Here is a 20,165-nt window from a genome sequence, read left to right on the forward strand (position 1 = left end):
GGGTGGGTGGATGGATGGATGGATTGGGATGTGATGGGGAAAGTAGATAGATAGATGAGCGAGAGGGACGTCGTCGGGTTGAGGGTGGATGGCTGCCACAGAGACGTCGTCCAGAGCTCATCAAAGATTGCCAGCAGACAGCCGAGCGCACTAGCGAGTGGTACTTGGGTCCCAAGGGAGGGTGGTATCATCACAGAAGTACCCTTGCTATCTGACCCCCGATGCAGCCTCAACCGCGCAGCCTGCCCAGGCGCAGGTGCAGGTGGCCCCGGCCCCCGGACGACACCTGGACCTCGCCTGGGCAATTGTGGGTCCGTGGTGACGTCTCGACATGCTGCCTGTCAGGCATTGTCAGCAACTCACAGCTCTCCCCAACTGACGTCTCATTCGCAGTCTGCAGCAGCTATGTGTGCAGTATATGGTTGCCAACTGTGCCTGCAGGTGCTTAACCCGTTCAGAATTTATACCTTCTCAGAAAGACTCTACCAAATCTACTTCATTCCCCCCGACTCTACGAAAGTATCTCAAGAGAACACAGCCGGTTAAACTTCCACCCCTCATACGTCTCACATGTAGAGAGCACTCGGCGGTCCAAGCTCCCGCTTTACCTCACTGTGATGGAACCACTTGGAGGCTCCACTATCGCTGCTTGCAGAATATGTAGATGTTGCTCCTGCGACATGACCGATATCGACAATCACCATGCTCAGAACACTTTTAATAAATGAAAATCTCGGAATAATACTGCATCAATTCACGGGTTCCAAAAAGGAATTCACGGGTTCCAAAAAGGGCAGACGGAGGATGTTGCTCTGAATCATGTCGTGATTCCTTGCATGACTGCTATGGCGGACTAGTGATAGATAGGGGCCAGACTCCTTGGTGGACATCTCACATCGTGTCAACTCCTTCCAAGGCTCAGCCCATTCCACCTATCCGCACTCATGTGCAAATGAACCACAATAAACCTAGACGCCTCTGAGAGATCAATGTCTCTAAACCATGTCGTGCCCTCCAATTTCCCTTCCAAAACGCCGCATCAATTCTCGGGTAAAATTACAACGAAAAAAAGAGACACTCCAGAGAGTCGATGGCCTGCCTGCCACATGCATGTGGCCCACCAGAGGCTGTCCAACTAGAGGTCGCCCTTTCCAGGCATGACCTTCGCAGCCTGGATGGCGCTCATCTTCGTGATCCAACCCTGAGCGGGCTGGACCTTGCGGACCGTGCGAAGCTCATCCGAAGAGTAGCCAGGGATGCGGATGTTGTAGGTCCGCTCAAGAACAAGCTGAATGTCGCGGATCTCGAGCACCTTGGAGCCGCGCTGCTTGGCATTGTTGCAGGCCGAGTGCAAAAGGCGGTCCACAAAGGTGTCCGCAAGGTGGAGGATGGACTGCGACAAGAAATTAGTGTCAGAAAACGCGTGTGTGAGAGATAGTCTGTGAAGCAGGGGAGTTGGGACGGAATGGTTCGAGACAGAAGGGCTTTCTTCGTACCTCCTCGACATCAGGCGTCAGGACATTGCCCTCCTGACCCTCGGCCTGTCCACCGCAGACTTGACGGACGAGGTCGTCAAGCTTCTTGCGGTTGAGGACGCGCTCGCCTTCACCCTCCATCTGGACCACGGGCAACTTGGGAAGGACTGGGTTGCCCATAACACCGCCAGCTATGCCGCCGCCACCTGTGTAGGTTGGTCGACCTGGAGTGACACCACCAGCGCTGAGCGACACGGGCTGAGGGGGCGCAGCTGCCTTCTCGGGCAGTTGTTTGGGAATGGGGAGTTTTGAGTTTTGCGTGAGAGGCTGCGGTTGTTGTGTCTGGGGGTGCGCGTGGGGGTGTCCCGGTTGCGGTACCACAGTGCCCATAACACCTGGCGCGCTCAGAGGGGTGCCACCAGGACCTTGCGGTGTGGTCTGCTGGGGTGCTGGGCCTGGGAGAGAACCTGCTTGCGAGCCGCGCTGGTTTGCGAGGCTGAGGGCTGCTTGATGCGAGAGCGATCGCGGTGCACCAGTGACTGGAGTCGCAGTTTGTGGTGTGCGGACTTGAGTTGGCGTGCCAGCTGTCTGTACACCCGCTGCTGATGCAGATGCAATGGCAGTGTTGACTGGTGGTGGGTGTGGGTGTTGCTGAGTTCCAGGCTCGACTTTGATGGGTTGTGAGCTTGGGCCTGGGGCAGGCTGTGTTGTGGGTACAGGTGAAGCCTGGGGAGCTGCAGAGGCAGTGACTTTGGGCGGCTGCGTTGGTGGTTGAGGTTGCTGCTGCCCAGTCTGGCCGTTCGCACCTGTCACTCCACCAGCAGCATTGGCCTGCTGATTCTTCGCCGCATCGACACTGTTTGGCACCGCGGGCTGCTGTGGGGATGGCCCTGGCCGTGGTGGCGGATTCGCATTGGCATTCACTACGCCCCCATTTGACTGTGGTCTCGCCTGCGCATTCGCGGTTTGAGCACCCGCCTTGCGCTCTGTCTGAGCTTTGCGGAACTCTTCCACAAACCGCTTCGCATCTTGGTATGCCTTGATGACCTGAGGCTTCTGCGCCTGAATGCTCTGGAAGCTCTTTTGTTCCTCCGGTGTCATGGCTGCCCCCTTCTGTGACAGAGTCTTGGCCAGATTCTCGTTGTTCTTAAGCCTCTCGGTAGTCGACTGCATCTGCAACATCGCCCTCTGATACTTCTCTTTATTAGAGGCTGACCACTTGGCAGCTGCCTCGGGTCCTTGATCGACCACCTCCTGTGGTGGAATCCATGTCATCTGTTCCAGGTGCTGCTGGATCGATGATGCCGGGCGCGGAGCCTGACCCTGGGGCTGCGCCGGCGTGCTCGTTGGTCCAGTTGTCGCCGTGGCCTGACTAGGTTGGCTACCGGCTGCCCCAGATGCCGACCCATCGGCAGCGCCTGGGTTCTGACTGTTTCCGGCCTGCGAGTTCTGGCCCTGCTGTCCTTGGTTCGCCGGCATGCGCTGTCTCATCTTGTTCACGAGCTGGTGACTGAAGTCTGCTATCTTCTTCTGAGCCTCCCTCTGCTGTGGCGAGCCAGGGGCAGCATTCTGTAGTGCCCCCCAGAGCTGTCGGAGACCGTTCTCGTATTTGACCTTCTCTTCCGGACTAAGTTGGGGTATGTTCCGCATCTGCTCTGGTCGGAACATTCGAATGCCGGCATTTGGTTGAGAGCCGGGGTTGGTGTTGCCGGCTGGTCCTCCTTGGGCCGCCTGGCCCGGCTGGCCATTCGGATTCATCTTGCAAAGCCTTAGATGCTTCCGACTCTTGGTAATTTGGCTTCTTCGATAGATTTAGAGGAACGTCGAGTACACAAGACTTTGTTGCGCGGATGGTATCGAGATGCGTCGTCGCAGTTGGGCTGCGAGAGCTGCCTAGGCTTCGTCGCAAGAAGCAAGTCGGAGTGACCAGGTCGGTCAGTACAGAGCAGGAGATGGTGTAATTTGATTCCGAGTTCCGATGAACTAAATTGGACCAATCAAATGTGAAGACATAGCATGTCAGTGACTTGGTGAAGTTGACTATTCACTGCGCGTGGCAGAGGGTGTATGGTCGCGATGAAGACAATAGAATAAATAGGGTGGATCTGGAACCTGGGAAGGCGTCCAGCGCACGAGCCCACCCGGCCCCTCACCCTTGTCACGGCGGATCTTCGGCTAAACCTTAAGCAAAGAGCTACTGAGGCTGGCTCATCCTCAACTTTAAGACAATAATGAGGATTTTCTTTTGCTCAAGGAAACCAATCGTGTATTGTACTGAAGAGTTCTAATTCTCCATGTAGCAGTGTCAAAGGAATAGGAAGCATAAGTCCCGTCTATGACGAGATAGGAGGAACTCAGCTATGAAGCAGCAGCGCTGACCTACTCAGGAATGTGACTGAGAGGTGGTGAGGTGTCATTGATGACTGTCTGGTCCTGACAATTCAAGCCTTCGGGAAACTCGTTCAGTTGTGAGCATGTAGCTTTTATATCACCTCAAAGAACTCTCAAGAGCTAGTGTTCAAGTTGGGAATTTGTCTATGACCCTGGATCAATTACACTCTCCATATTTGGGTTTATCTTGCCTTGTTGCAATTCAGGAACCTGATCTATACCTCGAAACGAGAAAGACTCAAGCACATGACATCGTTCATCATAAAAGCCGTATCCTAGCATCTACCTTCGTGGGCTGGTCTGTACCCAAGCTATGCGAATCACATAACCCGGCTGGTCATACAACACGGATATGAACATCCTCAGCGTCGTAGCCATCTCCTCAGAACGACGTTTCCTCATGACGCACGCTCGTTCCCCGCCTGTACGTAAAGTCATAGAAATACAAAAGGACCGGAACTTAAATGAACATCATGCCAGAACATCCAGACAATGCAATCGCCATGCTCGTGTACATGCTATGCAATGCCCGCGGAATAACATGCAAATTCGCTCCAATAGGTTGCAAAGTAAGCCAAGTGACAATTCAGGCTGCTTTTCAGATACAGTGGCGTGTCTGTAGATGTTGGTGTCTTCCCAGCGATGGGGTGTTTGTTTCTTGCTATAATGTCCACTGTCTGTCTGGGATAACTCCCTGTGGATGCGCTCTGGGATGTTGGTAAATCACAGTTTCTGACCTCGGCAAGGGTGCCAGGTCCTCGAACTTGTGAGTCGAATCGGTGGTTGCCCGGGATATACTCTTCGCGTGAAACGTCATCGTGGCTCCTGTGCTCCGTGCTGAAATCTTGGAACGTATTGAAATGGTACTCAATCTAGGGTGAATCCACCTCCATAGTCATGAATGCGTAAAATGGCAGTTCTTTGGCTAGCATCTCGGTATCCTCCAGTTCCTCTGGAGGCTCGTCCATCTCGTCGATTCTCGGCGGTGGGTCCTGGAAAATTAGACTTCGTCGATCGCCAACCCTCCTCTTTAGTCGCCGTGCACTTGACCCGGCTTGGTCAAAATCCAGGCAGTTTCTGACATCTTCATGGTCGCTGTCGCTCCTCTCGCTCATGGTTCGCTTGCCCATGCTCCCAATACTCTGTCTCTTTTGCCGTTGTTCAGCCCGCCGTTGCTTGATTATCTTCTGATACTCATCATCGCTTAAGTCGGAGTCGTCTGACGAAGATTCCGGGTCCGGGCTGCGAACGTTCAGCTCGCGTAGGTCGTTAATGACGTGACCATCTATATGCGACTCACTCCTTTCCGATTCGGCGTACTCGATGGCGTGAGGTGCAAGAACATCATCCCGACCGTCCATGTCGTTCTCTTCGAAGTCACTCAGCTCTTCAATGATGAAGTGATCATCATCGATACTTGCATGCGACACGAGACGCTCGGTCGTGGCAGGGGCAGGTGGTGACGACAAAGGCGGTGAGCGAGACCCGAGATCGTCATCCGACTGATCAGTCTCGGAGCGTTCGGCTGGGGGATCTGAAGAACGAGGCGATAATTCTCCATGCAGCCCCGGGAATGAAAAGTTGAATTGGCAGTTCTCGAAAGAACCGTAGTTTCGTGTATGAGGCAGCGGGTCTTGGGGCCCGGCGGTCGGCCCAGGACTGGCCCTAGGGCTGGCCTTCTGACCAAAGAATGGAGGATGTGCCGTGGCCGTAGGGGTTTGAGGCGGAGACGATGGTCCCACGTGTGAAGGAAATCTTATTTCCTTCGGCGTAGCAGGCCGCATGATGTGTGGATTGTACGGGACAGGTGGTGATGGGGGAAGCAGTGCCCGTCTCTCTGGTGCCCAGTACAGAGGGCGGTGGGCCAATTGCATCCAGATATTTGGGAACAGTAGCAAACTAATGGCTGGACTGTCGATTTGGATCGGCCCGCCACTTGACCAGGGATATTTCTGCCACAATAACGTATGAATGTATGTATCCGAGTGAACAAATATGTCGTGTGTCCTGGATCTTATCAATCGTGCTCTCACCGACAATGTGGGGTAGGAAAATCGCGGGGTGAGGGAAGAGCGGGCCTCAAGGTGTCAGCACCCAACGTATAAACCTCCAGGTAGGAGAGGCGGGCAAGCTTGGATTGACGGTCATGATAAATTTCGTGGCGAATTGGGTGAGAAATAAGGGAACAGCAAGCAGATTGCGTGCAGCACAAGCTCGTTTTCCCTCTTGCGGGGGAAGAGGTGTATGGCAAGCGAAGAGCCTGGGCCTTCTTGCGGGCGACGCTGAGTTGGGGGGTAATGGGGAGACAAGAGCGAATAAGTAGCCGGCAGACGTCAGATGTTGGGCTTGTGAGGCTTGCGAGGAACGGCTGTCGTGCTGGTCCTCCTAGATAGTGTTGCAAGGAGATGCCTGCACCAGGGCGGCAGCCGCTATCGTCCTCGTTGAAGACCCAGGGCTGGAGAGTAAGTAATGGACGATCGGTTTAGAGTGCCGCCGTGCAGGTCGCACCCGGATTCCCACCGCTTCTTGACCTGCCCTTGGCAAAGCCAGAGGTGTGTGTTTGTGTGTGTATGTGACGAAGACTCTACCAGAGAATTGGGAAGTATTGGACATAGAAGAGGGTCAAGCAAAGCAAAGAAGAAGAAGAGGAAGGGTGTTTGGGAAGATAGGACCGGAGAGGGAAGAAGAGAGCAGGCTCCGCATTCAGGAGCCGATGGTGCATGCAGCGTGCGCCCTAGGCACATTTCGAATTGTTCGCCACCAATTGACGTTTTTGCTGGAACAGGACGAAGCTTTTCGTGCGGCAAACGTCTGCTGTACGCATAGTGCCAATTGGAAGCCTTCTGAACAGGCCTGAACTTACCGTGGAAAGCCAGAACTCACCGTGAACGACTGAAGCTGTGGCTAGTATTCAGTCAGGCGCCCGTCGCAAGGCGACGACCTGGGAATCTTCCTACGGCAGAGAGCCGTGGTGACTGCCACCTTGGGCACCAAGGCCCCCAGGCGTCCTTGAGTGCCTGCTGCAAGGCGTTCCCGTCCATGGGAGAGGCCGTAGTATTGCTACGGGGTTGACTGCAGAGCCGGTCGGAACAGGACATGGCAGCCGGGGAATGGCTTGATGCCAGAAGGGTAAGGCGTGATGCTGTGTGATGCCAGCGCATGGGATGGCCATGCCGTCCATCTGTCAGAGTTGCTGAATCGACTTCCTTGGCGGCTGCAGGAGGGCTTAGGGAGGGAATCTCGCTGGTCAAGCCCTCCGGAACATGTTGGATAAGGCATGAATGTGTGCGATGTCGAGCGTCAGGTTGCAGCAGAAGCCGTCCAATAGACATGGCAAGGTGCCAATTGCATATGCACAAGGTTCCAAGGTGGCGGCTGACGATTAAGAACCCGCAGGAGGGACGTGGAGGTGGCTCGACGCCGTGAATCGCTTCTCGCTAGGCCGACACGACCGACTGGCAGGCCACAAGGGCGAGCCAAAGGCGGGTTTGTCAGTGGAGGGCGGCCATCCTGGGAGATGGAACCTTAACCCCCGTCAAGCAACCGCCTTGCATGTGCTTGAGATGCGTGAGTGGCAGGCAGCTCAGGGTCGGCTGAACGGGTACATATGGCGGCAATTTCCATCCAGAGCAGAGCTGGAACCACGAAACGAAGGTGACTGCAGTTGGCTGCAATGACAGAGATAAAAGGTCTGGTCTGTCAGCAACCTGATCCCTTCCTGGTGAAAGATGTCGTTGAAATTAGGTTGCTTAGATGGAAGAAGGGATGAAACGAATAGCCGAGCCAGTGTGCAGGCCCAATTGATTTCACCCCTCACCTGGATCCCCTGATCCGCCGAGCTGAGGCCCTGGGAGATGTGCTTTTATCGATAGCGTGTTTACGTGGGGTCGACTGGACTCCCGTCAACCTGGGAACACAAACATTCTTCGCGACATGCTCAACACCTTCCCGAATACAGTGCCGCCCGACTTCAACTGGTCTGAACCAGGTCTGGAAATTCCATTTGATTGACGAACTCGGCCGTAAAAACGTAGCACCAAAACAAGCCGTCGTTCGCCGCGTCACGCCTATCCTGACTGATCCAACAAAAGTAAACAACCTGATGCAGGCATCATGACGCTCCTCGCCGCGCACCTCGAGCAGATCTCCGTGTCGTGTCAAGGCATTGACAGTCTTCCGTATGTCACCAGATCATTAGAAGGGCCGGAACGGTTACTGACGCAGCCTTACTGAAGCTTTCCTCCACCGAGAATATTCACCAACGCCCTGCTCTCCAACCACGACATCACCTCCCTGATCCGCGACACTGAGACTCATGAACGCGCTCTGTTTTCTGTGCCCCCACCTCCACCTCCAGCCACAAAACCAGAGCCCCTGCCCGAGCAGAGCAAGACCTCCCGTCGGCAGACAGTATTTAACGTCGCCGCGGGCGAGGTCACCACCGGCGCGCCTTCAACGAGATCCGCGGGCAACCCGCGCCGCAGCACCGCAGTGGCAGCAGTACTGGGTGGCGACCTGCATGCCAAGATCACGCGGCGGGGACCAGCTTCGACTCGTGTCGAGGGGGCAGGGGCAGGGGGTGATGTCGACATCGAGGTCCTTCTCCAAGGCGCTGAGAAGTTGTGTAATGTCTACCCGCTGCCGGGCGCGCTGGAGCGGGTGCCAGAGATGAGACAGAAGTGGGCAAACCAGAGCAATACGCTAGCCTATTACGAATCAAAAGTGGCGGAGCAGGCGCAGAGGTTGGTCAAGATGAATAAGAGGCCTGACGACTACGGGGAGGAGGTGGATGAGGATGTGGATGAGGAGGACGAAGGTGCTGTGAATAACGGCATAATGGATAGTCTGATGACTGAGGAAGATCTCAGAAGGGAGGAGGAGGAGGTCAGGGAGCTGGACAAAAAGAAGAAGGAGCTTCAAGAGAGACTGCGAGCCATGGATAAGGACCTAGGCGGACTGCTCAATATGTGAAGCGCAAGTGCCTGACGAGAGCCGTGTACCAACTGACGACTGACGCAAGACAATGCACCAAATGGCTGATTCTTCAATCAGAGCGTGGGGATTGCCTTGAAGATATAACAATGGCTAGCAAGTCTAATGATACCCAAATTACGAACATGTTTCACAAGACCATCATCTCCCTACGCAGCGTTCTTGGCTCTGACGAACTCTCCGAGGAACGCCTCGACGTCTTGAGCGCCGCCAATCTCATACCGGTCATTGATGATAAAGTGTGGGACGCCCTGGATTCCCTTTGCGTAGGCCCATTCCACGGACTTGTCGACCTCCTCACCCCCCTTGCCCTCATCGAGCCACTCCTTGGCCTCGGCCCTATCCAGACCAGCCTTCTCCGCGGCGTCAAGGAGCATGTCGTGGCTGGTGATATCGCCGCTCTCTTCGAAGTAGCTCCGCATCATCTCCGCCATGAGTTTGCTCTGCTTATCACCGCCCTTGGTCTTGGCCAGTTGCGACAGCCGATGGGCGTCCCGGGTGTTGCCCATCTTGCCCTGGAACGAGAAGCAGATGCCCTCAGACTGCCCCATCAGTCTCATCCGCTGGGTCATGATGTCCAGCTTGTCGGCGCCGAACTTTTGCGCCATGCGCTCCTGGACGGGCACGCCCTTACCCGGGGGCAGGGTGGGGTCCAGATAGAACGGTTTCCCTTCATACCCAGGTCAGTGGCGTCTTAGAATCGTTTCTCTAATAACATCGCCCCAAGACAAAAGATAGAAATTTTCCGCGAGAGACGGCCACTTTCCCCTTTCTTTCATCACTGGCGTGCCTCAAGAGTGCACAAAGGGCATGCCAGATATGCTTGAGAGCAGTCCCGAGAGCAAGAAAGGCTGGGAGATGTCGGAATTTTTTTTTTGGGGGGGGGGGGGGGCTGGAGTTTGAGAGAGAGTAACTTACAAGTAATGTTGAAAGCATCTTCTGAGCCACCAGGGATTGTTTTCTTGTACACATCGATGGCGCGATCAAGTCGCTTCCGTCCGAGGTAGCAAAATGGGCAGATAGGATCTGAGACGATGTCGATCTTGAAGGCTGTCATGGTGGATCCTCGTGCATGGAATAATCGCTTGGTGGCTCTGAACATGTGAAGATACGGGATATGGGCGATCTTTCAGGTGGGCTCCTATCACTGGTTTTTATACTGGGTTCGACGTCAGAGGTCAAAAAGCGAGCATGATTTGACATAAACTCCTTATGAAATCTCTCAGAGGATCGTATAAGCTTACAAATCGTCACAGCACGGTCGAATCTCGGTCGGGGATTTGAGATGGGGCCGCCTCGGCGATGGTCGTGGAACATTCCCGCCTTTCCGTGAACGGTAAGCGTCCGCATTCTTGACAGTTACAGGCACCTCTCAAGGCTCAACTTTGGGTATTAGCACCCGGGTAGTATACAGATACAATGAGATACCCAGGGAATAGTGCTAGAATCCTAGGCTATTATGTGCCTTATGAAAGGTGAGTGTTCTATAGTAGCCGGTGTCGCCAATACTGCATGCCAGTATCCACCTTCATACCTACTGAAGGTATGGGCCTTTCCAGGCTGCAGGTACGCTAGCGCATTGCCATCGGGCGCTAGATTGCCACCTGCATCAGCCTGCACCAGTACCAGCGATCCACACTGCCGCCTTACCCAAGACTGGGCTTCCAGAATTAAGTCGCACTTATCAATCATGAGACTGGTCAGTTCTACATACTCAACCGTCCTATCTTGAACAACCACGCCCTGGGACAACAAGACCCTCACCAAGGATGGCTGATGAGGGGGAGGGGCCTCAAGATGTGCAAGAGAAAGTGTTGCAAGCAACCCTAGACGGCCTCGCTTCTCAACCAGACACGTCCGAGGCCGTGGACGCTTCCTGTTGCTGTGTGATATGCCTGTCAGACATATCAGAGCCATCCGCAGCCCAGCCATGTGGCCATCGCAACTTTGACTTCATGTGTCTCGCCAGCTGGATGTCACTGAAGACTACATGCCCACTGTGCAAGACGGAAATCTCCGAGGTCCATTTTGATTTCAACGCCCAGGCTACCACATGGAAGACATACCGTGTACCACGTGTTGGACTCGAACGAGCACCAGAGCAACCCACACACAGTAGTGCTGCCCAGGTCAATCCGGCCTTGTCAAATGTCACTACTTTTTTGCGCCGCGCTCGGGATCGCAGACCTTTTCGAAACACAAGCCAGCGAACAACTCAACCACGGCCCGCCCAAGATCCACTGGAAAGGAGGCGAAATGTCTACCGGAAGGAACTGTACTCCCTCCACGTCGGATCCAGCCCAGCATCGGGGTACAGAGACATCACACCCTTAGGGTTCAGCAGACAGGCTGATACTCAGAGTCGGGCACGAGCATGGATAAGAAGAGAGCTGCAGGTCTTCGAGTTTCTGAACGATGACAGCTCGGCGCAGACAGAGAGCGCCGACTCAGCACTGCCCGAGACCACAAGGCGTCGACGGCAGAACAATGCTGAGTTCGTCCTTGAGTATATCATTGCCATCCTGAAGACGGTCGACATCCAGAGCGACCACACAGAGGAGCTGCTGAAGGACTTCCTTGGGAGGGACCACACCAAGTTGTTCCTGCATGAGCTGCGCAACTTCCTTCGCTCCCCATACTCGGTCGAGGCCTGGGATCGCCAGGTACAGTATGCTGAGCCTCGGGCGTCGCCGCGCTCTCTTGGTGGAAGGAGTGCCCCTGGTCCCCGCGTCGACCAGGGGCCTCACAGGAGGCTTTATGACCGGTACAGACCGTCAGGGAGCTCACGCCGAGGAGGTCGATGGTCCCCTTACCGTCAGCAAGGGACCTGAAAACTTTTTAGCTCTTCTCACAACCAAGGCTATTTAGCGTCACCTCACGTCAGAGCACAGATGCAGACTGTTCTTGTGAAGTGATTCGGGATCTTGAGAGGGAATTTACCAGTTGCTCAAGTGAGAAAGCCAAGTCAACGAGCTTGATCCCTCGCGCAAACCCAAGCCGAAAGGACAACTTGGTCAATCACGACTTCTACCTACTGGTCTTGAGAGCGTCTCCTGCCAGGCCGGTATCTCTCGTGTTCGCTCTTACGAATGGCCATGCAGTCCGGGAAAGAAAAACAGCACCCAAGGGATTCGCCTTCCGGGCGCTTTGGTCCAGGCTCTTTCCACAGGATTGACGTCGACCAGAGAAGTGGCTTCTCGTGCTGCAATCTCCTGGGACGTTACTGCTTTTTCACGGATGCAGGCAATGCCAACCGCTCTTGGTGGACAATGCGCCGAGCAGTCAGGAAGGTGTATCCCGAGGCGATATTGGACTGACACGATGGGGAAAGAGTCAGTCGTAGACTCTCAGCTTTGAGAGCTCCGGCTTTGTGCGAGAACATTTGACTGGTCTTTCGTTTACTGGCCCTCGCAGTCGGTCAGGAACTCCAGTCTGTCTTTGAGCACACTCAAGCTTACATGAGCATGGGTGGGTGTCCATCTCAGACAAGAAATGGAGCATCTACAAATGAGCAGCCAGGAAGCCAACTATTCCAGCATTTCAAAGCTATCGAGGCAACCGCGAGAGGTTATGTCTGCATCTCCCGCAACAGCCTGGCTCTATAAAACCGAGGCCCATGCACCGTATTTTCGTCAACGAAAGAAGGAACTATGTGCGCTCAGAATCGCGATTGGGTTGATAGCTTTGGCGATTCTTTCCCACCAGCGACGGGTGCCTTCCACGTTTGGATGTCCTGGGCAACCAGGTTTAGAGTTGATGATGTGAAGGAACGGACAGACCAGGCAGGCGCATAGGAGCAGAATCAACATTGTTTTCCCTTTGCTCAACTCGAGTCGCGTTTCTCTCCTCGTCTCTTCTTCTTCGTCTTCTCTTCATCCCCACCACCACTCCGCCATTCGCTTCATCATCTCTCATTCAGGCGGAGACAACATTTGTACTCATTCTTTCTTGGTTGTGTCTTTGTTTTGACTCTATCCACAGCTGCACACTCCCTTTATTCCTTTCTTCCCTTCTCTTCACTCGTCTAGAGTGCTGCCTCAGCAGCCATGTCGCCCGTCATCAGAGCCACGACGGCCACACTCGCTGCCCTCAACACAATCTCCAGCTTGTCGGGCGGCTCAAACGGCCCCGTCGTGTCCGATTTTAATAACAAGAGTGTCAACATCCTTCCACCGCTACCTGGTCCCAACAAGGCTGGCGTTGTCACCCTTCACGTCGAGGACGTTGACCGTCATGACCTCCCTCTCTGTGATCTTGGCAATAATCAGATCCCCAACGTGTTCTGCAAACGTCCGCGCAAGATCACGGCATCCCTCTAGTAAGCACCAGCATCGATTCCTGTGTTTCTTCCTGAGTTAGGGCACACGACTGACGCGTTCTCGTAAAGCTACCCGGCCTGTCCTCGACCATGGGAAAATCAACCCGAGCCGGTCCTGCTGGACGAGCATCATTTTGCCCCCGTCTTTCCACCATCTATCCTAGCCAACATCTCGCAAGGTGTGGCCGATGGTTCTTCGGCCCTGCACAACCTCATGTCGCAAGCCGTTGACGAGGCACCCGCATGCAGAGGCCAGTACCCCATGGTTATCTTCGCACCCACTGCCGGTGGTCAGCGTCAGGCCTACACTCAGGCGGCATCTGAGCTTGCCTCACTGGGTCACGTTGTGGTCACTGTGGATTACCCGTATCTTTCCGGGGCCGTGAAGCAAGCTGATGGGAATGTCCATCTCAGCACGTTCGGCCATTGGATCGACACTCGTGAAGCCCTCTCCATCCAGGCAAATGACGTGCAGTACGTTCTCAGCCACCTGGTCACCGAAGAGCAACCTCTCAGTTACCTTCCATCCTGGACCAATGAAACCACCGTCCAACTCGACGCTTGCGTCTTCGGACATGGATCCGGCGGCCAAGTTGCTCAGATGATGGTTGATACGCAGTTCATCAAGTGTGGTGGACCTTTGGAGGGCGTCCTGACACTTCCTGCCCCTTTCAACAAAGAGGAAACCACTGCCGTCTCCAAGCCAACGGTGAAGGATCCTCGCCCCGGTGTTCCGCTGAAGTTCCCACTGAAGGGAGCCCATTTTGCTCTGCCCACTAAACATCGGATGATACAAGTCTTGAAGGATCTCAGAGCGACAGGTACGAACGCAATGGCTCAGTTCATCTGCCGCATCACAAGCACCTGTGAAAAGCCGATCCAGAAGCGCAATGTTGGCGACGATCCTTGGTTTCCGCCGAAGAAGCCCTACTACAAGAATCCTTGCGACAATGCCTACGGCTACAAACACGACAAGGATGAGCATAAGCATTGCTACTACGATGGCAAGTGGGATGACGGTTGCAATGATCGTATGGAGGACGACCACAGCGACTGTGTTGACCCCTGTGTTGACCCTTGTGACACATACGACCCGTGCGATCCTTGCGACAAACCATGCCCCATACCTCCAATTCCGTACCCTCCACCTGGCATCTTCCCACCCAACACTACCTGGCCTCCATACCGTGAAGACAAGACCAGGCCAGATGATCGCCCTTGGGATGACCAATGGGACGACTACCACAATGACGGTGGTGATTACGGACGAGAGTACGGTGAGGAGGACTGCGATCACTACAAAGGAGGATATGACGACGGGTACGACCACTATGGCGATCATGGTCGTGATCACTATCGCGAGTGGGACAAGAAGCATCATGATCATGGCTATGTCGATGACCACGATGAACATGAGGATTATGATGATCAATACGGTCACAAGGACGACTACGGCGGTGATGAGTTCAACTATGGAGATCAAGAACCTGATTATTATGACGATGATCAGGATTACCACGGGGACTGGGACAAGAAGTATCATGACCACCATGGCTACGTTGATGATCATGAGAAGGACAAATACGAGGATCATTACGGCGGCGATGAGTCCAACTATGGAGACCAAGATGATGACTATGATGAGGGCAACAACCATGGCTATGTTGACGATTGGGACGACGAGGGCAATAGATGAGGGCTGCAAGCTGCCTCAAACGTCGAGCTGGTCGTTACGACGGGTGTGCGTGGTAGGGTGATGCGCCCGCAGCCAGCATCACGAAGACGCAACCAAGGACCTTGAAACTTCCGAGGGATTGTATATTGATAGAGCAGTATCCCTTCCGATTCAGTATTGCACCCTAAATAAAAAGGAGACGTCTCCAAGATCCATGATTGCTCTATAATGTGATATGACCAGAGTCCTCACGGCCGTGCATGGAGGACGACAGTGTCATATTATTAGTCTCTGAAGATTGGTCTACAGTTTCTGGCCGGGCACTAAAGGGTGTGGAGGTGGTCATGCAAGTTCATATTGGCACTCGGTAATATATGTATGGTCCATTGATACTGGAAGCAACAGGCCTTCAACCAGAGCCCACGCACAATCCACGGTCCGCCATACCTCAACGCCGCCTCCTGAAGCGGCTGTTGAACCCTGGCCCGCCCTTGGACCCCGAGTTCCGCAGCTTAAGGCGCTTGAAGTTGGCGTGGGCGAGCTCGTTGACCTTGCGCGCCGCCTTCTTGACCTTGCCCTCGGGCTTGTCGCCACCGCCGCCCTTCTTTTGCTTGGCGGCAGGGGCTGCTTGCGTCTTGCGGGCTGTGCTGCTCCTCTTTGCTGCCCGCGGCTCATCTCGCGCCAGCTCATCTTCATCGTCGTCATATTCCGAGCCGGCGAACTCGGAGCCGGAAAGCAGGGCCAGGTCCTCGTCTGCACCTAGCTGGGCCGGCGCTGATGGCGCGAGCTGTGTTTCCGGGATGAGCTCGCCGTCGTCCTTGTCGGGTTCCGTGGCTTGGCCTTCCGCAGGCCTTCTCGTCCTCACCGGCCTCATGTTGGCCTTCCTGGTGGTCCTCTTCTGGCCCTTCTTCTTGAACACCCTCAACGGCTTGCCGTCGCGGTCGAGGCCTTCTTCCTCCCCGTCCCCGCTGTCGTACATGCCCTCGTCGTCGAAACCGCCCAGCAGGCCGAGGTTCTGCTTCTGGCTGTCCTCGGCCAGGATGGTCTCCGTATGGGCATCGCCTGCTGTTTGTCTCGGTGCTGGTGGTTGGGCCTCTACAGCCGGGGTCGCACTAGGCTTCTGAGCCGGGCCCGCGGGCGGCGCCCCTTCGCTCTCCAGCTCACGCAACGCGTCCAGGTCATCATCCAGGTGGGCCTCCTGCGTCCTGCGGAGGTCTGCCACGATGCTGCTCAGCCCGCGGGCGAGGGGCTTGCGGGGCAGGCGGATCGGCTCCGGCGAGGCAAATTCGCTGTTCTCGTTGATCTTGGACATGGGTATCCGCCGGAGGAAGGCGGGGGTCTGGAACTGGAGCTTGGAGACTGAGCGCGAGCTGCTGGGCGTCTTTGCCACCCTGTTGCTGCTGTCCTTCAGCGGCGTGGAGAGGATGCTCCTCCTGGGGGTTTGCTGGAGTTGGTGTGATTGCTGATGCTGCTGCTGGAACCTGCTTCTTGACGACGGTGTTCGGTCGAGGTCGATTGCTATCCCAACACCTGTGTCGATAGTCCTGCCTCTTCGTGGTGTCTCCTGCACTGCGTCCGCAGCATTCGGGGCCTTGGTGGCGCGTTTCGGCCTGGAGGGCGAATCGATCTCGGCATCCTTAAACGGCAGCAGATCGAAGAGCCCCAGGACACGGCCATCGCGCTGCGGTGTCGGCCCGATGGAGGTGGGCGCAACGGGACTGAAGAGCTTGCGGTTCAGGGACGGGGTGACTGCCGCAGCCGCGGCGCCATGAGGAGTGGACTGGCCGGCTTGTATGTTCTGTCTCGATGAGGGTGTCTCTGCGGGCCTGAAGCGTTTGGACGAGGGCGTATGGGATGGTCTGGCGGCTGGCTTCCGCTTTTTGTCATTCTTGTCGTCGTCTGCTTGCGCGTGCGGGATCTTGCCGGAGAGGACGTCACGAAGACGGTGGTATCGCTTGCTGAAAGAGGCAATCTTTGGGTTGGCCTTGATGTCGTCACGGGTGGGCTTCGCGCCGCCGTGGGTTTTTGCGAATTCCAGCTCCCAGTCCTTCAACTTGACGCGCAGTTCCTTAGACTGCGTCTCATAACGCTGGCGATCTGCTTCGTCCATGGTATGTATGTGTGGATGTTGAGTGACAATGTGGTCATGTCCTGACACTGACCTTCAACGCGTGTTAAGTGCTTTCAGGCGAGACGCGGTTTGGTAGACGCGATGCTGAGCGGCCCCTACTGCAGTGACAGGGGTGTTGCTGCGGGTAGCGGGGCCCATCGGTTGGCCTGGAACGGCAGAGGCATGAATCCTCCTGTGCATTGCCCGGTCAATGATTGTGTTGGCAATAACAAATTGAATGAGCTCATGTGTGAAAGGGCCTGCTGGTCTTATTGGGATGTTCTGCGTCCCAGAGAATCATTGCGGGAGTCAAAATAACTCTACCATGATCGCATGGATTAGCTACGACATGGTACGACAGATAGATAGATAGACCATGCATTATCTATCTGTACAGTGACTTGCAGCAGCATGAGAAGAAGCATGTACGGTATTTCATCTGGGTGCAAGGTCCTGTAACCCATGCCTTTGTTGTCAATTTACAAGGCTATGATGGCGGTTGAGCAGGCGAGCACTCGGCATATTGACAGGGACAACATAGTTCAGGTACGAGCCGAGATGTGCTCGTCACCCATGCCGTGAACCTTAGTGGGCAGTGAGAGAGTGCTCTTGACTGAGGAGAGTCCTCATTTGAAGTGGCCTTTCCAGTCCTGAGGATGAAATCCAGACGCGAGATCAGCGGCATGATATATGTGTGGAGCTTTAGCTGAGCTTCATCTCCGACGGTTGGATGGCTGCTCAGAAACGGAGGGCATCCTCCAAAACGGCAGAGGCTGGTCTTGTTGTTTGCTCTGAAGCTCCAAGTGTATCAGGGACCGACTTACATAAGCCCAGCACGAACCTCTGCCAGCCACTCATGAGTCGGCGGACCGCGGCACAGGCTCCCTTCCCGTCTGACACCACCACCTTAGCTAGCACCTCAGCCTGCCGCCTGCGCACAGGTACCTGGGCGGCAGGGCGGTCGGTTGCCTCGTCATCCAGGTCCTGCCTTGGCTTATTATTACCCAGGCACTGCTAGGTACCTAGCTTGGCTCGACCTTATCGATGGCAACCTGTGTCACAAGACACTGCCAGCCCCCAGAGCTCCAAGTGACTGACTGACTGACGTAGAGACTCGCCTACGCTTGTCGCTTTTGGACCATTTGATCCGCCTATCCACCCACCCACCCATCCACCCTGCATCCACATCACACCTCAGAGCTTCCCCAGTTCTCTGATCTACCTACATCAGCAGCATCCTTGGGACTCCTGACCTACACCCTCCTGTTCCATCAACCACACTCTCTCTCTTCTTGTTTTCCATATCATCAACCACAACTATTCCAACTCTTCTCCATCTTTATCGACCATCAGTTTCCCCAGTTCTTCATTTCACAGCTGCCCAACATGAAGGGAGCTATGCTGAGCGCCATGCGTGAGTTTCCCTCCTGCCTCATCTGTCGCGCGACCTCGGTCTTGAAACTACGGGTCATGCGCCCTTCACCATTCCCAGCTACTGGGTACTGTCCCATCTCGACTTCGATGTTGCAGTATCCATCCGACTCTCCAGCCCGCGAATACCGATAGCTCCTGGCTGTTTGCCTCGTCTCTTGATGGTAGCTGACGCATGATGTAGTTCTTGGCGCCTCCGCCCAGGCGGCCGGAGTGCACAAGATGAAGATCCAGAAGATCCCCTTCGAGGACCAGATGGTTAGTAACAGGTTGCCTACCGTCCTGGAGACCTCGGGCTTTTGCTGAGCAATTCTACAGAAGGCATTCCCGATGCAGGATCAGATCAAGTACCTCGAGCAGAAGTACTCCGGGGCCCAGCACCCCTTCGGCTACAGCGAGCCCAGCATCGAGCCCACCAAGGACCACCCCGTCCCCATCACCAACTATCTGAACGCTCAGTGTATGTAACAATCTCGCCTCGCTTACTCTCTGCTTGGCTCTCCCTTCTGACTCCGCCTCAGACTTCTCCGACATCAAGGTCGGAACTCCTCCCCAGGACTTCAAGGTCATTCTTGACACCGGCAGCTCCAACCTCTGGGTGCCTTCATCCAAGTGCACTTCCATAGCATGTTACCTGCACACCAAGTACGAGTCCTCTTCATCGTCGACCTACAAGAAGAATGGTTCATCGTTTGAGATTCAATACGGCTCTGGCTCCATGAAGGGGTTCGTCTCCCAGGACACGCTGCAGATTGGTGATCTCACAATCAAGAACCAAGACTTCGCCGAGGCAACAGAGGAGCCTGGTCTGGCTTTTGCCTTTGGCAAGTTTGACGGAATCCTGGGTCTTGGCTACGACACCATCTCCGTCAACAAGATTGTCCCTCCTTTCTACAACTTGGTCGACCAGAAGTTGATTGACGAGTCCGTCTTCGCCTTCTACCTCAGCAAGGACGGTGAGGGCTCCGAGGTTGTGTTTGGTGGCATTGACAAGGACCACTACACCGGCAAGATTACCAACATTCCCATCCGCAGGAAGGCGTACTGGGAGGTCGACCTTGACGCTATCACTGTCGACGGCGAGTCTGCTCTCTACGACGACGCCGGCATCATCCTGGACACCGGCACGTCCCTGATTGCTCTGGAGACCGACCTCGCGGAGATGCTCAACAAGCAGATTGGTGGCAAGAAGGGTTATAGTGGAACCTACACCATTGAGTGCAACACCCGGGACAGCCTCCCCGACATCACCTTCACCCTTGCGGGCCACAACTTCACCATTGATGCCTATGACTACACCATCGAGTCTGGCGGCTCTTGCATCTCCGCCTTCATGGGCATGAACCTTCCTGCCAACCTTGCTGGTATCCTCGGAGACGCATTCCTCCGCCCATGGTACTCCATCTACGACCTGGGCAAGAACCAAGTCGGCATTGCCAAGTCAAAGGACTAAATATCACTGATCATAATCACGGTCGGATCATATCTATAAAGTCTTGTATCAACACGCGAGGCCTGGGGTGTAACAGCATGGTCTTGCATGAGGATTTCGTCAGTTTGGTTTGCGCACAGGTGCCTTCGCTCGAGGCGCATCACTATTCCCCATGTCACGGGGGCCTTTTCTTTGGACTGTCTTGAGAGTGGCAACAGATTGTACGGTAGTCGGGACTAGCATTAGTGGAATAGGACTCGGTGATTTTGCAGTATCCCGTGCAACATGCCAAGGTGTAAGAGGCGTCGTGTGGTGACTAATGACTCCTTGACATGCTCAGA

The 20,165-nt window shown here is 55.0% G+C and overlaps 8 protein-coding genes across 8 annotated transcripts; 4 read left to right on the top strand and 4 right to left on the bottom strand.

Moving 5' to 3' along the window:
* Window positions 1-1,135: 1,135 nt before the first annotated feature.
* J7T55_003636 (transcription initiation factor TFIID subunit 12) lies at window positions 1,136-3,233 on the bottom strand (the record flags this gene model as incomplete). Its single annotated transcript, XM_053142968.1, has 2 exons — window positions 1,136-1,393; window positions 1,497-3,233. The coding sequence occupies 2 exons, from the start codon at window positions 3,231-3,233 to the stop codon at window positions 1,136-1,138; spliced, it is 1,995 nt and encodes a 664-aa protein (XP_052993885.1).
* A 1,505-nt stretch (window positions 3,234-4,738) lies between these two features.
* On the bottom strand, window positions 4,739-5,650 carry J7T55_003637 (uncharacterized protein; the record flags this gene model as incomplete). Its single annotated transcript, XM_053142969.1, has 1 exon — window positions 4,739-5,650. The coding sequence occupies one exon, from the start codon at window positions 5,648-5,650 to the stop codon at window positions 4,739-4,741; it is 912 nt and encodes a 303-aa protein (XP_052993886.1).
* A 2,149-nt stretch (window positions 5,651-7,799) lies between these two features.
* J7T55_003638 (dash subunit) lies at window positions 7,800-8,837 on the top strand (the record flags this gene model as incomplete). Its single annotated transcript, XM_053142970.1, has 3 exons — window positions 7,800-7,854; window positions 7,975-8,044; window positions 8,102-8,837. 3 exons carry the CDS (start codon window positions 7,800-7,802, stop codon window positions 8,835-8,837), a joined length of 861 nt encoding a protein of 286 aa, XP_052993887.1.
* Window positions 8,838-9,007: 170 nt separating this feature from the next.
* On the bottom strand, window positions 9,008-9,960 carry J7T55_003639 (DSBA-like thioredoxin domain-containing protein; the record flags this gene model as incomplete). The annotated part of the gene is made up of 2 exons (XM_053142971.1): window positions 9,008-9,528; window positions 9,777-9,960. 2 exons carry the CDS (start codon window positions 9,958-9,960, stop codon window positions 9,008-9,010), a joined length of 705 nt encoding a protein of 234 aa, XP_052993888.1.
* Window positions 9,961-10,627: 667 nt separating this feature from the next.
* J7T55_003640 (uncharacterized protein) lies at window positions 10,628-11,689 on the top strand (the record flags this gene model as incomplete). Its single annotated transcript, XM_053142972.1, has 1 exon — window positions 10,628-11,689. One exon carries the CDS (start codon window positions 10,628-10,630, stop codon window positions 11,687-11,689), a length of 1,062 nt encoding a protein of 353 aa, XP_052993889.1.
* A 1,215-nt stretch (window positions 11,690-12,904) lies between these two features.
* J7T55_003641 (paf acetylhydrolase family protein) lies at window positions 12,905-14,872 on the top strand (the record flags this gene model as incomplete). Its single annotated transcript, XM_053142973.1, has 2 exons — window positions 12,905-13,176; window positions 13,246-14,872. The coding sequence occupies 2 exons, from the start codon at window positions 12,905-12,907 to the stop codon at window positions 14,870-14,872; spliced, it is 1,899 nt and encodes a 632-aa protein (XP_052993890.1).
* A 427-nt stretch (window positions 14,873-15,299) lies between these two features.
* On the bottom strand, window positions 15,300-16,961 carry J7T55_003642 (dna replication regulator sld2; the record flags this gene model as incomplete). Its single annotated transcript, XM_053142974.1, has 1 exon — window positions 15,300-16,961. One exon carries the CDS (start codon window positions 16,959-16,961, stop codon window positions 15,300-15,302), a length of 1,662 nt encoding a protein of 553 aa, XP_052993891.1.
* Window positions 16,962-18,347: 1,386 nt separating this feature from the next.
* J7T55_003643 (vacuolar protease a) lies at window positions 18,348-19,845 on the top strand (the record flags this gene model as incomplete). Its single annotated transcript, XM_053142975.1, has 4 exons — window positions 18,348-18,375; window positions 18,577-18,650; window positions 18,711-18,852; window positions 18,914-19,845. 4 exons carry the CDS (start codon window positions 18,348-18,350, stop codon window positions 19,843-19,845), a joined length of 1,176 nt encoding a protein of 391 aa, XP_052993892.1.
* Window positions 19,846-20,165: the final 320 nt, after the last annotated feature.

The sequence above is a fragment of the Diaporthe amygdali genome (assembly GCF_026229845.1).
Source record: "Diaporthe amygdali strain CAA958 chromosome Unknown NODE_13_length_1014660_cov_65_381101, whole genome shotgun sequence".
NCBI lineage: Eukaryota > Fungi > Ascomycota > Sordariomycetes > Diaporthales > Diaporthaceae > Diaporthe > Diaporthe amygdali.